The sequence below is a fragment of the Haliotis asinina genome, chromosome 8 (genome assembly GCF_037392515.1).
Source record: "Haliotis asinina isolate JCU_RB_2024 chromosome 8, JCU_Hal_asi_v2, whole genome shotgun sequence".
NCBI lineage: Eukaryota > Metazoa > Mollusca > Gastropoda > Lepetellida > Haliotidae > Haliotis > Haliotis asinina.
This window is the reverse complement of record NC_090287.1, coordinates 3,151,022-3,178,256: the sequence shown is the minus strand read 5'-3', so window position 1 is coordinate 3,178,256 and position 27,235 is coordinate 3,151,022. Positions and strand designations below refer to the sequence as shown.

Sequence of the window (27,235 nt, the reverse complement as noted above, 5' to 3'; positions counted from 1 at the left end):
TACACCATTTCATTCATCGCTAAGAGGGCTGATTAGTCAATACCATCAGGACATTTCCCAGAAAAATTAATCAGTATTTAGACAAGTGGAATTTACTCAATCTATGCCTAATGGCGCTGGTGCCCATCAAACAACCCGGAGCAAGGTTTCAGTTTCGTGTCCGAGTTTGACATTCAAAAGGTGTACTTAACCCCCAGATCAAACACCATTCACTGTCTCAATAGCACAGGACATCCATGTTCTTTCAAACAAAGTTTTCGCATCGGCCAATGAAATCAGCAAGAATGGGGTAAGAAAGATCAGTAAGAAATGATGTCTGACAGTGGATTATTTGCTCTCAGCAATTCATGAGTGAGAAATCGACAAGGCAACGATAACAGCTGTACAATCCATAATGTGGAGACAGTTTGTGGCAACTTTCCTCCTCCTCCTCCTCCTCTGTTGTATGCACTCTCTGGCTAAGTAATGATGGAAGAATACCACATAGTGTGTACCGTCACAATACTCACATGAGCATAGAATCAGGAACAGAAGTGTTGACATCATTACACCCATGATACTACTCAACATGATAATTCTGAACAAAAGTCCACCCATCAAAACAAAACTGCTTTCATAACTGAGACATTTTTCATACAAACACAAGCACTGTATGCTATATAGGCAGTCATTAGTAAATGGTACTGAAGATTCATATAGCTTACGCAAAGAAATCAGTCTCAAGTGGTCACCAATCCAAGATAAATGGCTGCCCATTCCAAGACAAAATAACAAATTGGCTCCACCTGAAGCCAGGGTTGATCAGGTCTGATCTGATCCCCTAGAGCGTTTGTTCTGGTGTTACAATACAGAGTGATAGCCATAACAGTCAAGTGCAAGTACGTCTATGGCCTTATATTATCATCTGGTGTTTGGAATATTGTGACTGTCATTCATGCAAATCCTAAAACAAATGTCACATTCTTCTGATGCGTAGAGAACAATCAACTTGCATTAAATCTTCACTGGGATATCCCTTTCTCAACCTACCAGGACAATTGAACAAAATTATTACTGTTTAAACTTCCCAGCACAGCATGGTTAACAAATCTATTCTGTGCACAGAAAGGATGCTTATGACCAAGAATACCGTTGGCACCAAAGATGTAACCTATAATTACTACCAACAGGACCATAGTCCTATCTACATATGTTTTCTTACCTCAGCAACACTGATGTAATTCCATCCATAGAATTGTCAGAACTTAATGATCAAACATCACTATTGGTGGATCACACTACAAGACAGGGTGTGTGATATCTTCTAAGACATATAAGACACCTGAGAGCAACAATACCAATCTTATGATGTATCAACTGTACTATTGAATATATACTGAGGGAAAAAGATAAAGGATCACACAGAAGCACAAGTGTTCCTTGATTTTTTCAAAGGTTTCGTTACAAGCTTTGTATCGTACAGATTGTGATGAAACCTGGAAAAAATAAAGGAACAAGTGTGCTTTAATGTGATCCCTAGTGTTTTTTCACTCAGTATATATAAAACATCATTGATACACAATATCAGACATCAACAGTTTTATTATTACCATTATTTGGTATAAAGTGAAATAACTCTGAATATCACAAAAGGGTCACCAAAGGTGCCAACACAAGTTGTTTTTTAAAAGGATAAACCTATATTTTCCTGCAGTGGCAATACAATGGCAATACTGAGCTACCCAAGGCTGAGCATGCCAGTTTAAGGACTCTGTCAGCATCCATCTAGGCTGGTTTGTCCTGATTTCAAGTAAAATGACCTTAAGCAACAAACCAGTATCACTTGACATGCTACATGGATATGTTAGGACTTACAGAAACAGTATTCTTCAAAATACAACGTGTTTTATTGCTGCAAGGATTGCACCAAACACTGCCCTTGGGAATAGCAGTTCAGTTTTTCTTTACTACTTTGACAGAGAACACAGCTGCACATGCACTGGATTCCCTGAATCTGCCTGTCTTGTGCTCATACAGTGAACACCGAAAACTGAATAAAATGGAAAACTTAATTCCTAGAAGTCCATCCATCTTCATTACGTGTCCAACAATGAGAGGCTGACAGTGGTATCACTTGAAGGGGGACATGAAATGAAGCAAACTGAAACGGATGGACTTTTAATAACATGATGATGAAAGTTGAACGTCTTTTTCTGGAATAACATCACATCAATATTCACTGCCCTATTCATACCATATGTAAGATGAAAGTCCCTCAAAAATCAACAATACCAGTTAAATTTTCCTTTCATATCTCATTTAGACTGCATATCACAAGGAATGATAAAGAGGCCACAAAACTTTCATATTAAGAAATGTTTAGTGGTTCCAAGACAGTTGGCCCACAATCCACACGATCACATTAACGCCATACTGCGCGACATACACATTTACATATCACCATAAATGTTAAGTAGGCTATATAAATATTCCCCAAACATGAATAATCTATGAGTGTTTTGTGTTGCAAATACTTTGCATTCAATTAAAGTAAGTAATAACAGCAAACAATATTTAACCCAAGTAAAAGTAAGTGCTTTAACTGTTCCAAGGCAGTTTAGTACTTCAATCATCACATGATCAGAACACCTAACTCAGCAACCTAATATTCATTCTGCTCTTGATACAACTGCTTCCTGCCAATCAAATGTAACAAAATCACTTGTACCATAGAAGTTATCACTAGCCATGAGTGATGTTCTTAATCATTCAACAGTGCATCCATGCACAATACATCCAAGCACAATACATCCAAGCATAATGCATCCAAGCACAATGTATCCAAGCACAATGCAGTCCGGGAACTACACCATGATACATATAATGTCATGATTTGTGATAACCTTCCGCATTAGTTCAGCCCCTATGAAGGCCCCAACACAATGTCCCAATGTGAATATAAACAACTGCAGACTACCAGGTACGGTGTTTACAAGCCTGTCAGGCTACAAGGCTTTTAGTTAATTACTGCTGTGATGATAAATGTGACAACATTATTTACAAACTATCAGTCAAGAATTATGCACACATGGCATTATATCCCACAAGTTATCAATCCCTATGACTGACTAATGGCTATTTGGAACACCTGAAGGTTTATGCGAACATTATGAACAATGTGGCCTGTATGGTCGTAAAGCATCTGGTACACAGGAGGATGAGGAACAGTCCAGTGCCTGAGGAATGGTTATGACAGATCTCCATACAAACACACTCTATAGTACACTGAAGCAGCTTGAAAGAAGCTCATAGAACTAAATCCTTATTCTCGAAACATTCATAGTTTTTTAGAACTCTTAATTTTTATCATAGCCAATGTGTTAAGAATGGACTTAAGAGGTTTGTAGGGCTCTGAACGTTTTGAGAATAGCAACGTGAAGATTAGGTTTTAGAGGTCTATGTAATGGCAAGTCACGAAGTCCTTTTTTTGCTGTGAATAATGACAGACACACTAAAACATGAATCTAGTCAATCAGGAAAACATTGTGATCCTGGGCACATAGCATTGTCATGAAATCAATAGTTATCTAATATCTGAATACATTAAGCAACTTATGTTTAAAATATTTCATTATTACAAAATATTTATTATTCCAGAATATTGATATTTAACAACTGAAATAGTGAAAGCAAATACACCATTCTTCAGCAGGTCCATAACAGTGTGGCATCTTTCCTGCTGTGAATAATCCATCTTGGCTCCTGCTGCTGACTAGCCATGTTGTTACCATGCCAGAAAGACATTTTTTCAGTAGAATCCCCCTTCAGTATTTCAAGACTCTCCAAAAACAGCTCCAGTTGTGTGAAAGGCAGCTGTTACAAAATGCTTTTCCTGGCAGCTTACTCTCAAAAAGGTACCCCTTGTAGACAGTTGGTTAAAAAGCAGCAGGGTTGAGATGAGTATACAAGTCTCTGAATCATAATCCCGTGCCTCCATGGCAAATATTCTCTAACATGGAAAGTGTGGGAAGCAAACTGTACTGCAGACAAGTTAGATAAACACAGGATGGTCAGGACCATCTTGCATTCATCAATCTGCAACCAAAAGCCAAGCCATCACTTCCCCTCTGACAGCAAATACCACAGTCCTGGCCCACCCTCTCTCAACATGCATGGAAGACAGCAGTTAGACTTGTGGGGTTTGGTACTCTATACTGTTGGGTCAGTGTTATTACACCTCCAAGGGCCATCAGGAATCCATTTCCATCCCTGCATGTACCTCAGGGTTTGTTGAGCATACTCTTGATTGAGATATGATGTTAATGTGCTAACTTGTGACCAATACTTGAACTTTCACATCATCTGGTGGATTCATGACAGGGGCAAGCCACATGCTGTGTTCCACACTACCAGGAATCTGCTTCACCTGGCCTAAAACAGATCTGTTCTGGATCCTTCTTGGTCTACATTGTTAGTAAATGGATAATACCAACAAACTGGGGTTGCTTTTGCACATCAACAAAATTGAGAAAAGTCAGAATGTTTCACAAGTAATGGAAATTCTTGTAGTCCCATATGGAGGTCCTAATGGTTATTGCTCACAGCTGCCTTAGCTTTTATCCCCTGAACTGACTGATTTCAAAAAAATTACAAGTATACTATCTACCACAATATTTTAGGCACACAAAATTCCAAAAGGACAGCTCCAATAAAAACTGCATGCTAAACTGAATTCAAAAAAGAAGGCATGCCAAAATATCTAAGCAAACTGTCATGGAAACAACCAAAGTAGGCTTTTTCAGTCATTTTATGAAGGGCTAACAAGAATCCACTCACAAAGTTGAAAAAAGGGACTAGCAAGGTGTCTTGCTGATATAACAATTGCACTCATAAATCCATGATCAGCTGGATACAAACCAAGCAAATCTGGTTGGATGAAACATGAAAACAGTTTATGGTCCTTTGATACCAAAATGTGTGACAGTTTACAAAACGAGAGGTCCACTTTCTTTCAAATGTTACATTCTTAAAAGATGTCATTTCAACATATGACCTTCAATGTCATGAGCAAAGAACTAATGACAGATTATGGCCTCATCAATGCCATGTATCAAAAGCTGGTAGATGATTTCTTGATTCACGTCAGTCAGGATCATGAGCTGTTCACACAATAAATCATAAAAATGTACTACCATGATAAATAATTAAACCTGAACTATTTCACATAAATGATTAACTACTGAATAATGAATTACTTTATTTTTATAAGTGTTCAATAATTGCAGCAAACATGAAACAAGAGACTGTTGTGAAATATTGTTGATGAAAACTTGTATCCCAATAACTGATATCTTCACAAACGTTCATTAGATGACGCAGAGAACAAAAACTAAACTGAAAACAGAAATTAAAGACAACGATTACCCAGGTATAAAATGATTTGGTGCTCATAAAATGAGTAGTACAAAAAGGCTCTGAATGTTCTGAAAAGGTCTCCTTCCAAATAAAGATGATATTTTATCCAAATATTTTGCCTCAGCCTGTATACTAATGGCATCTGGAGTACAAACAAATATGCATTATTTGCAAGAGAAAAGATGCGACAAATTCTCCTGCAGAAAGCGAATAGAGTAAACTGATTCCATGTAAATGTACTAAGTGCTACATCTTGCAATCTGCAAACTGTTCCCTTGGTCTCTATTAACATGACTTTTCAATCTTTTCATTTGAAACGTTTCCCTCATTACCTCCATACTGTTAATTGGCAACATATAAATTTTCCTATATTTAACTTCTATGCACACTGTAAATATTTGATAACGAGCGACTGCACATTGACTTTGGTATGCCCAGTTCTTTCAGGGATGCAATGCAGCACAAAGGGAAACTCCCGCCTGGTCAGAGAACTAAATCAATACAGGATCAATGCCTCTGTTGTTCTGTCCTCAAGTATTCTGTGGTGCAAAAAATTATCTCCGACAGCTCCTGCGATCAGTAACACGCAGCAAAGAACGACACTGGACTGGTTGACTTCCATAAAAATCATGGGATTTATATTTGCAGAATTATCAAGAGATGTATGACAGATGAAGGTACCTTTGATTGACTTCAAAACATAAGCCTCATCCAGTTCCTTTTCAAGTCCTTTTCTTCATTATGAAAGTGATACAAGTCAAGTTCTGTCTTAAACTTTAAAAAAAATGAAAAATAAATAAAAAATACAATATACTCTAAAACAAATTTGCATCTTTCCATTAGTCCCTGCCTGATGCTGAATACCTTCCTTCTCAAATAAGAAACATGAGTCTGCTACAGCCAATGAGGAAGTTTGCTGGAATGTTTGAAACTACAAAGGAAACAAAGAGGGTGGGTGAGTGAGTGAGTGAGTGAGTGAGTGAGTGAGTGAGTGAGTGAGTGAGTGAGTGAGTGAGTGAAAGGGGATCAGCACTGCTTTGAAGATTATGATTATGCAGGTCGCAGATCTTTACCACTGTTCACGACACAGGGCTCGTATGTAAGTGTCATGTTGCTTGTATTGAAGGGTTGTATTGAAGGGTTGTGACCCTTCAGATGTGCTATTTCATCCTTCGAATATAGATATATACCGGTATGTTGGTATGTTAAGCTGATTAAAACTCTGGAGCCATCACTGAACTAATGCCTATTGTTTGAAATACACCTGTACATATATGCAGTATGTCCAAGATTAACAGGCATGAGACTGATAATAATACATAGCTGTGGGGAACAGATGGGAGAAACACTCTTGCTGGTTGACAATCAATCCATCTATTTCCCTCTGCTATTTCATCTGATACAGGGCAAACCAATCAGTCACAGGCACTAATGGAAAACTGTATGGACTAGTTCTGTTATACCAGGGTTTACCAAAATTAATAACCATAAGAATCAGACTAATGGGATCTACTCCAGGGCCAATATACTAAAGGCCATATTAAATTGATTATTAGATTTCAGCCTTCACAACCCCACCCCCACCCAGAGCCAGTGTGCTGTTGTAGGTTGTGGAGTATACACTTAGTTCTTCCTTCAAGAGACTCATGAAGGCTTTATGTCAACCACATCCATCAATAATTTACCAACCTTTGAATAGCTTATTTCAAAGTCTGAAAAAAGGACACTTCTCTTGAAATTCTAAAGACATATTTTAGAGGCTTAGTTGTAGTCTTTTTCAAAATATTGTCCCTCTTGTCCATATTCACCACCAGTTCCACATTATCAGAATACAACCTCCTGAATGAATCACCTCCCTGAAACCATGTCATAGATACCAGACAGTGTATAGTCATTATTACCAGAACATTTTCTTTAAGCCACATCAATACACCATCAACACATTGGTCGCTCATGACACAAAACCATGGCACATTAAACATAATTCCAAGCACACAGTATACTTCTCCTTTTGATAGCTGACTGATTCTGAAGGTAATCAACATCTCGAATGACGCACATTATGCCATACAACAAAGGCAGGTAATGCAAGTAGAACTCCCCAATAACTACAGCTGTTTACAGTAGTTTATTTCCAGTCTATTGTCCTACTGCACAAGCAAATGGCTGTTGCTGGGGCATGATGAACCCGTGTTGGGTGCAGCCCATGAAGACACCTGTTCCCTACTGTCACTGATACCTTTAAAAGAAGGACTCATCACCTACATCACCTCCAACATCTAAATAACCATAAACAGTTTGTATTGTAGGTTCCGCATCAAGGCAGTTGGACATATTTTATGATGGGTTCATGTGGCATTAATTGTATTCTTGATATTAAAAGGAAATGGAAAGTAAGGAAATGAATACATGAGGCTGAGTTCGGACTATTATTGTCAGATCATGAGCACAAGACATTATTCAAAATGCCATCAATAACAGCGTTTCATTGACACCAGTTCTTATGATGGCATACTGACATGAAACATTAAGAAGTAACACCACAGCAAACACTCTGGAATTCTTCATGTGAAAGCATGACCAACTACCACTGCCACAAGACAATGATAAATAATGGAAGGATTGAAAATTATCAAAATTTATTTTCTCATAAAGATCCCAAATATCTGGCTAATACCATGGTACTCAATTCAGTTTATGCCTATCTTGAAGTCTGGAAATGGACCTGCCAATAGCAATTCCTACTTCTATAGCACATGAGCCTTATGATGACACACTGTGTCAGAACAATGTTGTACTGGCAGCTCATCCACTAGGCACTGTTGCCAAGAAGGAATCAATACTCACTCAAGTCATGTATATACTATTGCTAGTCCATCTGTGTAAGGAGGAAAATTGCAACCATTTCTTCTTGAAAGATGAAAGTTTTGCCATAGTTAATCATTCAAAGCCTTTACTGTAGATTAAGTAAATATTTCCATCCATTTACCATTCTAGCACTCCAAGAAGAAAACATGTATGCTTGCTGGTACACATCATTCAACTAACTGTCTGTACCAAATAGCCAAACCTTGCTGCCCAGGTAGCCCATGTCATTATAGAAGTCCAGCACTGACTTGATTGTTGAGATGCTGGGGCCACCATGGTGTCTTTGGAATTTGGCTGGAGATGTTTGGAATTAGCAGACATGCTGGTCACCCTTGTCAAATGCCTTCCTTCAACTAGAGTAATCATACTCAATAATCCATATGAATTGTCCTCTAAACCTCGCAAACAAATATGGATGTGTGTGTGCAGAAAAAGAGGGCATGAAAATACCCTGGATCTTAAACATTTAACTTGAAGTTTGTGGAAACCAACACCTCTCATTTTAATGGTTCATTTTGAATGGTTTATTTTGAATAAGTATTAGTAAACTATCGTCTTTCTCATAAGTAACACATTAACAGATCCCTCATTTCTTTAAAAAGACATAACACCTGGGTGTGTGATCTGTGCATCATAAATGTTGCGTGAGTAGGTCGATACCAAGACTCACAGACATGGGCTCATCTCGTCTGGAGCGCCTCCTCCAGACACCAGAGGCAAGCTCAACACTCAGCATTCCCAGGAAATTGATACTGTATTATGAAATTTCTGCAACTAATCAATCATAAGCTCTTCTCAATTTGATAAGAATCTCACTATATCTCAAGATTCAATATGTCTCGTAAAACACTCCTCCCCTTGATGGAAACACATTTCAGAGTTTTCCACAGATTATTTTCTCAACAAATACCTCCAAACTGAATCATCCAAACAATCTATTTCTTCACAGAGCCAATCAGATTATTATACTACAGCGTTACTGTTAAAAAGTTTTGTAAAAACTTACCTACTTAAGAGATATTTGTATAAGTATGTGCATAAAAAAATATCAACTTTCTTTCAGTTTCACAACCACTTCAGATGCTTTCTTGTGGGTAGGAGATTATTCATTTAGTTCAAGAGATCAATTTGCAAATACTTAGGTACAAGCTAGTGAGCGGAACACACCTGAGCACACATAAACATCTACTTCCTCCCACTCAACTGTTAGTGCTACTTGTCCATTCACAACATATTTGAGATTCTATTAGACAATGGAAACACCAGTACATATTCATCAAGCAATAATGACGTACATGAACAGAAGATCGCGTGGAGTATTATTCATTCACAAACTGCTTCACGTGATAAGGTCAAAGAGGTTAATCTTTTTTATGCAAAGAACTTGATTTGATCTTAAAACACTATCTAATTCCTTTAACCAATCTCACTTGGTCAGGGTTTAAAGTAGCCATGGTTCTCATGATATGCTGCCATTGTAACATCACTGACCTTAAGTCAAATTAATAAAAAATATGATACAAACTGAAGACTTTCAAACAAGTGCACCACGTACATTTGCTAAAGAGAAACACTGTTTTCCCATCTCACCATGTTTTCAAACTCAACCTTCAACTTAACCACTAGCAAGCTAGTCCAAGGTCAACTTGCACAAACAAAACTTCAGGCTATGATTATAATATTGAGAATATTTATAAGGCTCCTTTTCCAGGCTAGATATCCTGCTCAAAGCACAACTTTATGTTACAATGTTGGTCTTGCAATCCATGTAGCGCTAAGACAGCTTTGTGCAAGTGGACAAGTGGTGGCTGAGCGGGCTAGGCGGCTGACTTTGTGTGCTGCCGATTAGGTGCCTGACTCTGAGGGTGCAGGTTCGAATCCCGGATGGGACTCAACCGAAAAAAAGTACTAGAATTTGTACTTTACTAAGAAAGTGAAATCCCATATATGACATATGTTGCATTTGACCACTTTCTAAATGGCATCGTGTAGACACTACACAAGTAGAAACAAAATCTTACCATGTCTCTGAATTTCTAACCTTTTGAACTATTTCCACTCAGTTCAAACAGATTGGCCATGACCTTTCTGTGAAAGCCAAAGCCTGTTATTCCATTTAGAAAATATTATGGAACTGAAGGTATAAATATTACATGATAGCTTCATGTATGTTTTGGAAATCAGTCATAAACCCTCATTATCAACTAACAGTTGTGAATAAATAGATGAAAAAATAACATTCAATTGTGACTGTGCCTTCACTCTCACCATATTCTCCACTGATAGTTAGACGGAAGAGAAACGCAATCATAATAAATGAAATTGGAGCTATTTGCAGTAGAGCAATCATTCTCTCATTTCAGTTTTCATAGGTAAGCAATTAAACATTTATGACTGACGTGAAGGTAAATTGGACTTCAAGGCTTCATCATGTTCATGACTACAGGTATCATTACACTGCAGTATGGGAGACACATTTTTCCATGAAACACAGCGAGGTAGCAGTGGCATTAATCTTATACCCAGTATAAATCCATTCCCTACAGCACAGGAGTTCGACCTATCACGAGGCGTTCAGTGTGAGCTCAAAGTAAATAGATTCATGTGGGAAGGCCATAGCAGAATGGTTCCAGGGTTTCCAATGCTTGTCCCTCAGACTAGTAGAAGCATGCTTGTCCCTCAGACTAGTAGAAGAATCTTTGTCCCTTAGACTAGTAGAAGCATGCTTGTCCCTCAGACTAGTAGAAGAATCTTTGTCCCTTAGACTAGTAGAAGAATGCTTGTCCCCAAGACTAAGAGGAAGTTAACAATAATTTGTTGGTCATCTTGTACCCCTTAAAGACTAGTAAAAAAGAGTGATCCTAATGTGAATGACTTGTCACCTTGTATGCTCTGGAGACTAGTAAAAATGAAGAAACCTATCAGGAACTGCACGGTCACCTTGTTCGATTTGGCTGTTGGTGGCATAACAAGCTAACACATACTTTCAAAGGTTGGAAAAAATGACATTAATACAAGTATACTTAGTTACAGCTTTCTCATTACTCCTTCAAACTATTTTCTGTCAGCCCAAACACACTGACTGTTCATATAATCAATACCTGGAAATACAAGTTTATCGGAGAGTCACCTAGTTCCAAACTTGATGCAATAACGAAGGCTGCTAACCTGGCACTGACGCCGGATTCTGCCACTGATGTACTGGGAAAATGACCTTGAGGATGCACTCTTTCAATCATGTCTAAACAGGTATGCCTTTGGAGCCACCAAGACACCTTAATGTGTTTAGCTATTCATCTTTGTGAGTGTTGTCATACTTACAAGTCTTCTACGTATCAGTAGATGTTGTACAAAATGTGCTTAAAGAGGTAGTTAGTCTGTTCATTGATTGCTTCCATACAAAGCTGCAAACCATCCAATCGTGAAATCTTTCATGATTCTGTCTTGAAAGTATAGTTAAATATCTTTCAAAACTTTTACTTACTGTACACTGCTAATCATATGGGTTATTGTATTCCAGACTGTTGGTTACTAGACTGCAAAAAAATGAGCGGTTGACCTCATGAAGGAGACTGAAAAGGATGGTTTCTAAGTTTCTATTTTGTTAGTCTTAAATAATCATCAGAAGTAAACTGCTCTTGAATAGCTATCATCAAATAATATCTACCAATTCCAAACAGAAGAGTTCATCACTAAATCATTATTTCAAATTATGAGAAGAACATTATAAGTTTCAAGGAAATTTCAAATAATTCACTTCAGGCAAATGTTTAAGAGATTCAGCTTTAAATAAAATCTTTATTTCAGCATTTGTCCCTATTTAAAACTTTCATCCTCATTACACATTTATTGTGCTAAAAAACAGGAAAGTCTTCTACAAGTAACCTGTGTTCTGACATGCACACAGCCAAGCATTATTCCTCAAGCAATAACAAATGGAAGATCAGGGATAGGATAGTTACATTGGTCTATATACAAGCTAATCATGATTGCATCACTATTTTCTGCGGCAGGCCCTGGAGACTGTCTCAAAATGACAAAACCTATACAAGCATTAAAGATACACAAATCTGCATTCAACTGTGCTAATGGGCTTCTTGAGGAAACATGATTAATTCAACACTGACTCAGCTTTTGTGTTGAATGTACTATAAACTCCCTTCCTTGGACAATTCTAGTGAATTATTCATGGAAGTCAACTACAGACACTTCTCTGTGAAGAGTCCTGGTTAGGCCACCGGTGGTCCATATCTGTCCTAACCACTGTGAAACAGTGCCTGTGCCATGAACATGGAAAGACAGCAAAGTATCCTGGTTTCTACATCAGTACATGTCAGTGTATATAGCCATGCTCTATGTCAATAGTCCTCTGTCATTGTTTGATTCATACCAACAAATTATCCTATTTTGTACATGGCCATGTGTATATACTGCAAGAAACAAATATAGGATCATAGGAAAATTCAAGCATTCCTTCATTATTTTCCAGTTTTCATCACTACTGCACTATTCAAAGCTGGTGATGAAAACTGGAAGATGCTAAAGGAACACTTTAATTTTCCTGTGATCCTTTCCTTGTCCCTCTCGGTATATATAACCAAGCTCTATGTCAATACTCCTATCTAATTGGTTGGTTCAGAGCAACTAAGTATCCTTATGTGTAATGTCAGTATATACACATGCACAAAAGTTAAGCATCACCCACTATTTTTGTGATCTGCTACTTTGGATACTCAATGGTAACTATCATAACGAGATCTATGACTGTCATTAATATCTTTGGTTTGAGTATGTTTGGCAACTACATGGATGATGAAGCTGTGACGATGACCCATTTGCCTTACAATGGCCCTGCATGACATGCCATCTCTCAGAGGCAGCTAACTTTCTCCTCACCATGACTGATTTTCTAACTCTAAAGTGAAAGGAGAATCTCATAACAGACCAGTGAAACCAAGTGTGTGAAACTTGATTTTCAAGATTCAGATGGTAGGAAAATGGAGTTGCACATGCAGAACGTTTTCCTTGTCATATCTTGACAATCTTAGGTTCAAGAATCTAAGGAAGGCTAATTCAGTCATAAACATTTATAGTTTGTATTTCTGATCTTCAGTGGTGAAATCAAGACACTATGAAAATAGTGGCACTTAACTTTTGTGCATGTGTATAGATAGCCATGCTCTATGTCAATAGTCCCATGTCACTGGTTGGTTCAGACCGACAAGGTATTCCAGTTACTACATGTCAGTATATATAGCCATGCTCTATGTTAATAATCTGGTCACATTGGTTGGTTCAGACCAACAAAGTATCCTGGTTTCAACATGTTCATGCATAGACATGGGTCATATCATGCATATGAATATGTCAGTATTCCTCAGGTTGGCTGAAAATTGAAGGAACATGAAACTCCATTTAAAATTAATCTTTTCGGTTTTATTGCTTGTCCATTCAATAATGTGCAATGAGTGTGAAAGAGATGATATTGTTTAAACAACCATTATATAATAAATAAACTATGACTATAAATTACATATTGCCATGCTCCTACAAAACATACCAGTACTACTATTAATGTGCAAATTCATAAATTGTTTGATAAAAAAAAAACAGAACTGTGTCATTTTCTCAAACTCATTGTTGTGATAACTGTCTGCAAGGATTCCCCACCCCCTTAATTTTTAGTGATGTCACTTGTTCATGAACCAGCCTCCCACTCTTAACATCACCCAATGTTTTACATTACACAGAAATGTGCATCCAGTACATATATGTATACAATGAACACAGATAATATACACCATAACATCTTACAGTACACCACACCACACTACACCATTACTTTTATGGACTCTAATATTTCCTGCTTTGCCCCTTCAAAACCCTGTCACACACTCCAACCTATCATACATAACCAGTCCATAAAAATGTAAATCACTGGCACCTGCATGAGAGAGTGAGTGAGTATGATTTTAAACTGCTTTCAGAAATATTCCAGCAATATCGCGGCTTCACACATTGTACATGTGGGGAATCAAACCTGCGTCTTCAGTGTGATGAGGAAATGCCTTAACCACTAGGCTACCCCACCACCCCAATACATACATGAACTGACAACAAATAATAACAGATTAATACGCAATAGAAATCATGTTTCAAATATATATTTTCAAATACGCAGTATTTTGGCTATAATATAATAAATAAATAAGCCACTAGGGCATGTCCACACAACCAAGCTGAGACAAAGGTGAAAAAAAAAACCAACACTAGGACACAAATGTGAAGGTAGACATTCCCCGTGGGAAGACGTAGGTCTCCTGTCTACCTACCCTTCCTTATAGGGAGCTGAGACAGTACAACAGGCTAATTAAATCATGCTGCCTGCAACAAAACAACTGACAACACACATATTAGATGAATAGAGTCTGATGGGGCAGCACCACAGTGTATCTACATAGGAGATAAATGACAATAACTGATCCCTTATGTCTCGGCACCGACATTTCCATACAATGTGCCACAGAATGCTGCAGAAAGGGATGATGGCAGCGTCAGATTACAAGATTCTCCCACCAAAGAATTCCTCCCTCCACACTGCTAGATGAGCTGAGCGATATGCAGATGAGAGTGCATATGTACAGTGATAGAAGTCAGGTGCAGTAATTATGACATGTATGTGCATCATGTGGATGTTTTTTGGATTGCTGAAATATATGCCATTATAGTGTTTCTGCATCGATGTCCACAACATGACAAAGGGATGTGTGAAAATGACTTTTTTACACACCTTTTGGCACTGTTTAACTTGAAATAACTATTACCTGACCTGACAACAACAGCACTTTTCAAGAGACGTTCAAAGATGTGCATATAATAAGTAGGTGGTGTGATTTTGATCAAATTATTGACATTTATGGTTGGATCATCAGAAAGCTTCAGGGCCTTTTCCCAAAATTTGCAATTCACAAGTTAACACTGTTTGCAAAAGTGACTAAAGTGAAGATCTGATAGTTACAATGTGTGATCAAGTGACCCTTGTGTCACCAGACCCAACCAATAGGATAGCTTCACATAGAGCCCTAACCCAGGCATTATTAGGAGAAGCCAGTGGTTATACGATTGAATTTTGCTGACAACAGCATAAAAAATTATATTTATTCTCAGTGTTTCTCACTGAGGCAACCAGTCATAAGTAACATATATGACAAAGTTAAAAAAACGTGACAGATCACAGCACACATTTGGACCCACTGGGATGAAAGGGAAAACAGTTTCAAACACAATGTTTAACAATGTGAAACATAATGACATGATGGAAACCAGGCATTGAAAATCCATTAAACACCAACAGAGTTGAATATGTTACAAACTGGCTATCTTATATGTTTAATAACACTAATTATCTCCAAGCCTGGTGAATACCTAACTATGTTACAGACCAACCATATGCTCTCTCCTTTCAACTAGAATGTGTTAGGGTTAGTGCCTCTGAGTTTTCAGTTAATAGAAGTTGATGAAAATTCTTGTTAATCTCATTTTCTTGAATTACTTTGACAGGTTAATCAAGGAGGGTTATCGTAACTTGATTTATTAATTTACCTCACAGACCTAATAATATGCAGTCGCTAGGTAGCTTATAACTGTTTATTCTGTGAAACTTCAAGAAAATCGTCTCATGAAAATGAGACACCTTAGAGCAAATCAAAACGGTATCATGTTGACAAGGCTCTCACATTATGTGTTGACAGATAATCAATATTCCTAACTTATCCTTCTGATATAAACATTCTAGAAGAAATCCAGTAAGAAAGGTAATTAATGAATGTAATTGCAAAAACCTTTAAATAGCATTGGTACACAGAAAATACTTAATAATATTAGGCATTCAGTGCAAAACAATCCAAAACAATGGCCACAAGTAATCTTTTCAGCATGAACACACTAGCATTTTTCTGATCTGGCCCACACATCATTAAACAAAACAAGCTACTACAAAAATATTTCATGATCTCTGAAGTGTGAGATAGATAAATTTTAAATACACCCCTGTTCAATTCCAGATCACCATCTATTCCCATCCGATTTATTTCTGACAGCTAACATTTGCAATACACACAAATGTTTAATCGAACCTAGGAAGAAGCCCTACTGAAGGGGTTAGCAAACTGACAAACATTCACAAGTGTAGCAGTGATCATTCTGACCTATACTCTTCCTAAATCTATTTTGGTTACCTGCTTCATGTTAATACTGGCACAGTTTCAATGCTGGACTCATAGGTCTACATCCCACGCAGCAACACACAGCAGAACCTACATACAATGTTTACCTAAACATGCTCAAGGCTATGCAATATCACAATCAGGGGGATTCACATACTGGAAGCTTACTGCGATACCACATGACAGTGACCGCAGAATTAATTAAAACTTGACTTTAAAAAGTGAACTGAAGTCATATTAGATGACACAGAGCAATAAAACATGCCTGGTCTTTCCTTTCAAACAGCTTATGAAATTAATTTGAAAACAAAAAAGAACACATGATATATTTAACATCCACTCAGAGCACTTATATTACTTATTAACATTCCATCCACAAATCTATGCCTGTGTCTAAATGAATAACAGCATGTTCAATTCATTTGGTCAAAACTGCATGCAATACATTGCAACCAGAACTGTTACACAAAAAGTGGTACTAATGATTAATAAAACCAAGTCATGTTCTCAAAAAAGTGGGGTAGCCAAGTGGCTAAGCATCCATTCATCATGCCAGTGACCCGTGTTCAATTCCCCACACTGATGCAATGTGTGACGCCCTTTGCTTAGTAAGTGTCCCCCTTCGTGATATTGCAGGAATATTTCTAAAAAGGTACTTTCACCCCTTCACACTGAGATGCTTCATTATTATATAGTAAGCATTCATTCAGTATTTGTAGCCTGCACGTTTATGAAAAAGCATGTCTAAACAAGTCAGCACTAGAGGTCTCTTGCAGCCCCACTGAGTGTTCTTGAACCTTCAGAAGCTTAATAATGGTAAAGGGGTTGTTGTTGGCACAGATATATATCCCAGGTATGTTTTCAGCAATGTACCCTAAACACAGTAAAAACATTATGGCAGCATATCTGGAACCCTGTTCAGCTGATTATGAATGGTACTGTGAATCGCTAAATATTAGTTGCTGTGTACTCTTATTTCTTATATATCAAAATCAAATGCATCTAATACAACTGATGCGAAATGGACTTGTCCAAGGATACACTTCTGTATTCTCATTTTGTCTAGTATGCAGAAACATGGGGTACATATCTATGGTAACCATGCCGACAACACCAGCTTCAGCCTTAACAACTTTTCAATACACTGCAGCTGCCCTCATTCACATCCATGCTTTTCAAGAGTATATTCCATGGGAACACTGAAAACCTGCAATAGCTTCCATTTCTGAAGCAACCTTCCTTCATCAACACTCTAAATGACCCCACTCACATACATCAATGATCTATTTTAAAAATACCTCATTTAGGAGGGCTGCTTTCCATTATGATCCTGCATATAGGCAGCAGTGATAGATCAGTCTGACAAGCTTGTTAAACTTTCGACAAAGGCTTCTGGCAGTCAATGCTATGTTCATTTTGCACACACAATAGGAACTGAAGCTGTCAAGATGGCTTCGCAGCCAGAGTACACATCCCCTAACTTCCCCTTGCAGTGATTTTCATGTCAAGACTTCATGAAATTTGCCAAAACATCTCCTAATTTAATTACAACACCCATCCTATGTGTATGGGCAGTGAAACTGTCAATATCTACTTCTGCCTAGTGGTGGCAGCTTCCATCAAACACTACATTGGCCAGACCAGCCCTCAATTTGGCTTTCTCTACAGCTCAACACTCACCATATGGTGTACATTCTCATGATAATCTTGTAACATTCACACTTGGCACCAGTTCAGATTGTCCCAGTTCCTAAACCCAAACCCTCCCAAGGTGTTTTATTCTTCTATCTCCTACCTGTCTTAGGGAATTACATAAGCACCAATATAACAACAGCATGTGGGTGATCAAGTGGTCATGATGTCTAAAGGGGTCTGAAAATGCAAGGCTCCTCAATACTAACATGCCAGTGCATGGCAGGTTCCAGCCTCATGGACGCGGTACATAAAGCCAGAACAAGCCACAAGTCGAGACTCCATGATTTACAGACTGACGCCAATGTTGTTGAGGGGGGCATTAAACAACAAAGAATCTAATTTTTACCAGCTGAACAACAGTAACAAGCTTGAACTGGAATTGTAAAATTTAGGTTGTAACAGATTGATCATTTAGGTAACATTCCTCATAACTTTACCAACATGAAAACTGTCCAACATTATGAATTAGTTTTCAGGTGATCACTGGAAGTAGCTGCAAGACTGCTGATGCAGTAATCACTTACTAATCACAACAGGTGTGGAGTTTTAAGCTCCTCACAGCATTTATTCCAGCAATATCAAAACAGTGGACTCTGGAAATAGGCTTCACGAATTGTACTCATGTGAGTGATCAAACCCGGATCTTCGCCATGATGAGCTTTAACCACTAGGCTACTCCACTATCCAGGTGAGGGAAATTCAAATGTACTGATTTCTGATGGAATACACAGATAACTCTAACTTTGTCAAGGCAAATATTTAGGTGTAGGAGAACTGTATCAGATAATAATGAAAGATATGTCTTGAACAGTTTTTGAAAAATTCAAATAAGAAGTAGAATGTTCATTTTTGTGAAAATTTAACAATTAGTGATCAAGGTTAATTGTTTATATCTATACTTAGACATGGTAAACACATTGACAGCAAGTTTCTCATGGTTCAAAGCTCTAAATAAGAGGTTACCTACAGTGTTTTCATGGATATTGGACAATCAGTGCTAGTAGCTGCATATTGATTTGCCCCCACTAGCTGAGGGAGAGCAAACAGGAAATATTTAATTTCCTCTATAAGTGATCATTAGAAGACATTTGCATATTATAATCATGTCATGACCCAGGCTTCCGGAAACACAATCTTCTGCATACTGACAGACCAAAACCCTCCATATATAACATCGTCTGGTGACTCTTAACTTTCAGCCTGTTTGGTGTGTTGTCAGTAAAGAATTTTTATGAGAACAGTAATTTCAGACTAATACACTATTTCATCAATACTATGCAAATAATAACAATTAGGTTATGGCTTAGATATACATGCATCTTCACAGAAACAATGCTCTCACTGTAATGTAAAGATATGTGTTGATATGTCATCAAATTTTGACATGCAAAAATGCATGTAGAAATACACAATAGATTTCACTATTCAACATAATGATTGCACTGGTTGATGGGTTATGCAGGGACATGGAGCGCTAACAAACAGACAAGAAAACTGTGTAAACAAATTTCACATTTGAATGAAACATGAAATATAATGAAAATATGGACTTTAGAGAACCCTGAAGATAATGCTGAAACAAAGCACTATTTGTAGCTAAGAGGGGATCTCCTAAAACGCTTCAATCTCCGGCCTATAAATTAGCAAGTTCTAAATGTTAAAATTAGGTTTTTCACAATAACCCATGCTGTTTAACAAAAATGTGAATCATAAAACCAAGTAGACTAAGGCAAAAGTCTTTTCCATCTGCTATGAAATTTTGATTTCACCAGTACTATTATCAGTTCCTGTCTCCCATGAGGAAGTTTCCTTGTTTTTATCAGTATGATAAAGTTACTGCAACCAGCTGTGGTGTTTTGTACAACACCAGACTCCAGTTGTGAAGTAAGGCTAATCCACTAAGTATCTGACTGATGCTTTTAATACTTGATTAGTTTTCAGGTTAATCTTATTATACGATTCCGCTCTGGCAGGCAAGAAAAAGGCCTAAGCTTGTTGATATCTACTCCCTCTCGGTTACAGCCTCATCAATAGGTAATACAGGTTACATATCACGTATATATTATGTAAGGCTATCAACAGCACCCAAGAATAGCACGATTATCATCAGGTATCTTATCTACTAACTCTTCTTATCGTAACCACATTTACAGCAGATTATTCATCCACACAAAATATATCTACAAAGTTTCTTTATTCTTAAACAATATTTTCTCAACAACTAGTTTACACAAACATATTTTTTGTATAAATGTCATTTTTTGTTAGTACAAATATCAGTAAATACATTTTCAATGGACAATCACTGTGATTTCAGTTATATCCTGGTGTCTAATTGAGCTGGAGGCATGAGGTATGTCCAAAGTGATACCAGTCAAAACCTATGGAACCTGAAGACAGGATTCTCATGTGCTCAACTGATGTAACTCTTCACAAAGATAATGCTGGTGTTTGAGAGAGCAATATCGTCCCCAGATCATTCTAATATGCTCTGACAAATAATAAGAGTGTCGTATGGTCAGCACTTGGCCAATACATACAGGGAAACCCCAACACCAGTTCACCGCCTGAAATTGACGCTTTGGTACATTTACATGTTTACCAAGACTGTTCCTCTGTTAGAATGATCCTCTAACCAACAAATATATTAATCTGGACCGTTTCACAACATTCAGTGGTAATGACATTAATCTGGACCGTTTCATATGTTTCAGCAGGAATGACATTAAACTGGGCCATTTCAGTAGGAATGACATTGTCTTGAAAACATGTATTGAAATCCCTTCAATCATTAATACACTGAGAGCAAAACAGACATTTTCCCTTAATTACAGGAACATGGAGCCTCATGTATCACCTGCTTGATTTCTCCAATCTCATAAAACACCTAAGCAGTTTACTGGTACAATATGGCTAACAATGCAACCTGCGAAAGTGTTGTATGCAATAGTCTAACTACCACAGACCATTACTTCAATTAAAGTCTTGTTATTGACCGAACTCATATGACCATGTTGCCCTGTGATATGAGAGTGGTCATGTATTCTAGAGCAGAATTGAATCTATTCCGCTATAGATGGACCAATCAATCGTGTAACTTATTCACATGAATGATACAAAATGACAAATATGAAAATATGACATAACATAAATCGGTAATAATATACACTAAGTGACATAAAGTGCAGAAGGAAATGAAAGCGGAACAGAATAACAGCAACTGATACTACAGTATGAATATATTCATCTATTTCGGTCTTGGAATGCACCTAACAGTTTATTCATGACCAGTGCAGCACCCCAACACCTTCTCAAGATGTTGCGGAAATGTCAGCATTTGCTCCGTCCCACAAGAGACTGAGGGCGGAGGGTGAATTACTTAACTTTGTATCCTTATTTCTCTGTGGGATGATAATAACAAATCATAGCAAGGCACACAGCCATGTGTCTGGTGTTATGATTTGTGGGGCGACCCTGGATTATTCGCCCACACAATACATCAGTTTCATGTGAAGCAGGAATCTGGCATATTGTGACACAATATTCACACAATATTATATATCCCTGATCATATTCTTTATGCAACATGCCTGCATCAGTGAGCATTACTATGAGTTCCTGCAGGCACAGTTCCTAGTATTGAAAAGAAGTATCTTTAGAGCTGGACGTTGTACATTCCTACCCTTAACTTGTACGCTTAATATGGATGTAATAATGACTGATCACATGATTAGTGAATCCAAAGAATTAGTGTTGGGAATTGGTTGAAATCTTACAATCGATGATTGCTTCATTACCAACAATAATCGAAAAAAGTTGGTTAGCATCATTTTTTCAGATGTTCCTAGCCAGGTTGTCACTGCAGATATGCATAACATCATGCGGCTTGATACTTTAAAGTGATGACTTATATGTCATGAACATATACTTCCTGGACTCTAGTTATGACTTTTCCGTAAGTGAAGAGAGTTTTCTAAGAATTAAAGAGGTTTTCAGGCTCTGACAACCTTGAACATGGTCTGTCATCAAGTGTTTCAATGATTATAACAATAGTTCCAAAATCATTTGTATTCGATTAGGAGAAAATGTGATTTATTACTTGGTTGTTTGGTCACTGCAACCAAGTTATGATTAGTTTGATCAACTGGAATCCTGGGATCTACCTGCACACACTTCCAACATGCAGCCCTTTTGCACAATCTTCACAGGAAATAGAACTTAACTTAATGACCACAGATTCCTTTCATGAACTGACAGCTTTGTTTCACCACAGGTACCATATTTCATACATTTGATTTTCTTGCAGAAGAATCATTTTAATCAACTAATCTTAAATGCTTCATATACTCATATAATGAACCTCAACATGAATATTTAACCGATCACAATCTGATGACAATGTATAAGTGTCTGCTTCTGTCACAGCTTGATACAATGAATTGTGAAAATTTGTTCAATTTCTAATTGAAGTTGGCATAGAACACAGACAAAGTTCACTGTGAAGTTTGTAGGGAACTCTTTTTCCATCCTGCAGTATTTACAACAGTCCTTACAAACTGAACTGTCGAGCCTCTTAAATTATCTAAACTTTGAAAGTCAGGTGTCAACACTATTGGGGACACAAACAATGAAAAATTGATCGATCCATGCAAAGCCAGGCTGGATCAGGATGACAGGGTGTGTAGAAGGGGCACAAATGTCACTACAATGATACCAAATGACTCCCCAAGCAGACACTCACTTCAGCATCATAAAAATTGCCACCAAAACGCCAAGAGAAGATTTACAAAAATAAAGAACTCTGTGTCATACAAGTCGTCCTGTTGTAAAGGAAATGTGTAGCTAAGGTCAACAGCATTGTACAATACGACAGTTTACTTATAAAAAATTCCCTTAAGCCATGTCAATAGGTCTGACATTTCACTGACTTTCTGTTTTATAATAGTGACAGATGCTATTAAGCAGTATACTAAGTCTTTTCTAGTTAATCCATGCTAATCTAAGTTATTTGTTGTGGCATAATATAAATATCTTGTACAAGTTCTTTACCAGACACATATGTATCTGTAACAGGCAAAACTACCCATTTGATTATCTGTATATTTTAAACATTACCAAGATTTTGTTTACTGCCTGTTCATGAACCTGACACTGGTATCTTGTGTGTAGGAGTGCTAACGTTTTCCATGAAGTTACACTGTTAATCATTAGTGGTGTTTATCTCTTTGCTTTTCACATTTAGAGGATGTTCTTGTACACTGCCTGTAACTCATGTGCCTGCTGGGGTTATACTGACTGCAAGGCTAATTGGCATATCATTTTCTCTGGTCTTGCCATTATTTCTCTTGATAAAAACCTACCGGCTACTCTAGGGTTCCTGAGGAAAGAAATGGTCCATAAGATCAACATGTTCATCTACCTGATGTCAAGCATGCATACGGTATAAATGTCTTGTCACTGGGTATCATCATTAAAACAGTGTTTCAGTATGGGGATCTATACACTTGGATTGAAAACATATCAGAAATCATCCAAGACTTATTGTTGAAATTGTTGAAATGAGCATTGTCAGAAAGTTTCCTTCTATCTCCACCCTTATATGGAAAGGCCAGTATGCCTGTTCACAACTTTTAGCATGTTTGAGCTGTGACAATTGACTTCTAATGCAGATGCTTTGTAGAAGTCCTAAAAATACCATGTTAATATCAATCAAATGAACAGTTAATGGTGCTTATTAAAGGGAAAAGAAATCCAAGGAAAGACTTACTCAGTTGCATCATTATCGAAGGTGAGTTCACCATATTCAACTTCGTAGTCACGTCCTGCCTTTGCTGTTCCATCGACTGTATGAAATGGCACTTTCACTATTCCACGTGCTCCGGATGACCGAACAACTCTAATACCCATCTCTCCAACAGATTCAGTAACTGTAGCTTCAGTTTCATCAAAATGAAAGATACCTGGGTGATCATCGTCAAGAATCATTACAGTTGCCATGAACGGTGTATCCAACTCTGCCCTTGCATTCTGTGTTCCACTTTCAAACATGCCCTGTGAGTCTCCAAGTCGTAGATTGCTGAGACGGATGTAGAAATGCTCATCCTCTTCAAAAATGTCATCATCAAGAATGGTGACTGGGAATTGCTTGTGGATGTCCTCTGGTTGGAACACCAAGGTCCCTTCAGCATACATGTAGTCAGAACCCGCATTGGCAGTGCCATCCTCAGTCTTATAATCAACATAGAGGGTCTTACTAAGGTCCCCTCCTTCCCTGCTTACTGTTACACTGAAGGTGCCAACATTTTCCATGACAGTGTAGTGTCCTGGGTCAAAGAAAACCTTAGTGACATTGGGATCACCACGAACATCAATCTTAACATCTTCTACACTTGCCCGTCGTTCAATCTTAGCCTTTTTAATGACATTGCCCCCACCAGTCAGTTTCCGGGTAGCCTGGATTCTGTAGAAAGCTCTGCTTTTAGGTCCACGGTTTACAGCCTCATATTCAGCCATTTCTTCCAGAGCTTTCATGTCCATGTTGGGATTCTTCTTTCTCAGCTCACGCATTATTTCAATAAATTCATTTCTATGTTGTTCAAAGGTCTTGACATCAGAATCCTCAGCATCCGTTCCTTTGAACTGGACATTATCTTCAGGACTTGCTGCCATTTCAGCATCTCCTTCTGTCTGGATAACAACACCTTTCCTCTTGCCTGTTCGATACTTTTTGGACAAAAATTTATAAATGAGGATTTTTCGGTCAGCAACATATGCCGTTGCAACAGTGGCTGGAAAGAATAACAGTGTTAGTCCAGCTTCCCACACATCAACAACTCCAACAGATGAAATCGAAAGGATGAAGTACAACCAGAGATACGCAAACACACTCCATGTTGCAGTTATGAAAAATACACGCAGATGTTTGATGCGCCGAACTTCATCATTTGGGATACAATATACACATAAACCTATAATAACAAATAAATTAAATGCAGCACTTCCTACAATTGTACTTGGACCTAAATCTCCTGCTTTGAATTGGTTTCCACATATTTCAATAATAGATAGCAAAATTTCAGGAGCTGATGATCCTAAAGCCATGAGAGTCAAGTTAGAGACAGTTTCATTCCAAATTCGAACGTTAACAACAGCGGTCACACCATTCGGTTTCTTGATGACAACCTCTTTCTCTTTGGATGTGATGACCTCAATAGCAGCCATGAAGCGATCGGCTATAATGGATACTCCCAAAAACATGTAAATAATGGCGGTCATATAAACTGTAGCCCTCGCAGCTTTGTCTCCAACACTTAGATCTCCAGTTGGCGACCACAATGGAATAAGAACACCTTTTTTGCAGGGTGATGCTGCCCTGTCACATACCTTTTCAGTAACATTAACTGTAGCTGTAGATGTTGGCGCACTTGGGGATGTGGTTGAAGATGACTGCGCTAGAGACACTGAAGTGAGGTCTAATAGTAATGCGAAAACAAATGCAACCCCAATACCTGCTTGCAAGGAACCCTTGCTCCTCGTAAATCCAGACAAATATTTCATAAAACCCATGATTACAGGTTTGGAATGGTTGAAATTCTGGTAAGAAAGAAAAAATACTTAAGTGAGCTTCTCTTTAGAACACACAGCACAAGTATCCATTTAGTCAAAAACCTGATATATATAAATATAACATGTGTGCATGTTTTCCACTCTCAGTAGGTCCAATAGCTGGGCTTGCACATTTGGTTTTTATCCAAGGGGAAAAGCTGGTGTGTAACTACCGTTCTTGTGAAAAGTCAATTTAATCAATACACAGGTATCAGTATGAATGAGACCAGAGCAGAAGGTCCGTATTTCTCTTTACTAGTAAGACTACACATGTAATACTACGCGAAAATCTATCTTTAGAAAGACAGCTCGAGTCAAAGGCGCTAGCTACCGTGTAAGGTAACGAAGAGTTTGGCACAGGCGACTTGCCGCTACTCCAGTTATATTGCAGCAGACAGGCCGGCCTCACTCCTTCGCAAGCTGTTGTAACCCAGTAGACACCTCGTGCCTTACTATTTACATGTTCATGGAAAACACTCTGCAGTCGTTGGTACAAGCAAAGCCTGGGTCCGTGTGTGTACGAGTCTGTATGATGAACATCTAGCACATTGGCGGCTTAACGCTGGTTGTGGACGATAAAATTCGATGTCAAAAACACATAGAGCACACTGGAATGATATTCCAACAACTAGCTGTAGCAGACGAAACTTGACGAGTAAACTACAACATCGATCTATAAGCTATTAACGGTCACACTGAGTCTATCCACCACTCATCCTTTGAAGAAACTGTGCATTCCCGTCGTTACCGTTCCATGGTATTTGAAGCAGCCGTGTGTCTTACTTCTTCCCTCGCTTACACCACCGATTCCTTGAGTGCAGACGATCGTGTATGTGCACCTAGCGGTGGTTTGCCAAAGAACGATAACTCCTATTGTCAGGAAATGTGGTATCGAATTTACCGAAGTCCAGATGTCGTTCAACCATGTGATGTAACAAATGGTGAAACCCACACGAGGTATACATTACTGATTGTTAATTCTGGATAATCGACAGCATTATGTAACGTCGTTGTGTTCGTTACAGTAATGGATTATTAAAGTTAAACATTTGAGTGGGAATATGTTAATTAGTGTCATGGTTGACGTGCCTTGTAGACTTCAAGTGCGATGTTTAGTTTTGTCTTGTCTTGTAAGTTTTATTGTGTGTGCATGCGTGCGTGTTTGTGTACGCGCGCGTGTACGATCAGCAAGTTGCAGCATTCGATGACTGCTGAGTATAGTACGGATTGTATGGCGTAATGTTTATAACAGCGCCTACTAAACAATATTGGACTGAATGTGCTGTGAACGAACTGAATTCGTTCAGTGTCTAGCATTATCTTAGGTTCGTTGTTTGTTTTCTTTCTCTAAAACAGAAGTACCTCGGACTTATATATTATTTCTTTTAGATCCAAGCAGATAGTGGATGTGCAAACCGTCCTGACACAACAGTATATACACTATTATA

The 27,235-nt window shown here is 38.0% G+C and overlaps 1 protein-coding gene across 2 annotated transcripts in view; it reads right to left on the bottom strand.

The window, feature by feature from the left end:
- LOC137293758 (sodium/calcium exchanger 3-like) overlaps window positions 1-26,662 on the bottom strand; it is a 100,678-nt gene extending 74,016 nt beyond the window's left edge. For both annotated transcript variants that reach the window (XM_067824471.1, XM_067824472.1), the window contains exon 1: window positions 23,950-26,662. In XM_067824471.1, coding sequence (XP_067680572.1) covers window positions 23,950-25,748 — 1,799 coding nt within the window. In that variant the 5' untranslated portion in view covers window positions 25,749-26,662. The remainder of the gene's footprint in view (window positions 1-23,949) is intronic.
- Between the last annotated feature and the right edge of the window lie 573 nt (window positions 26,663-27,235).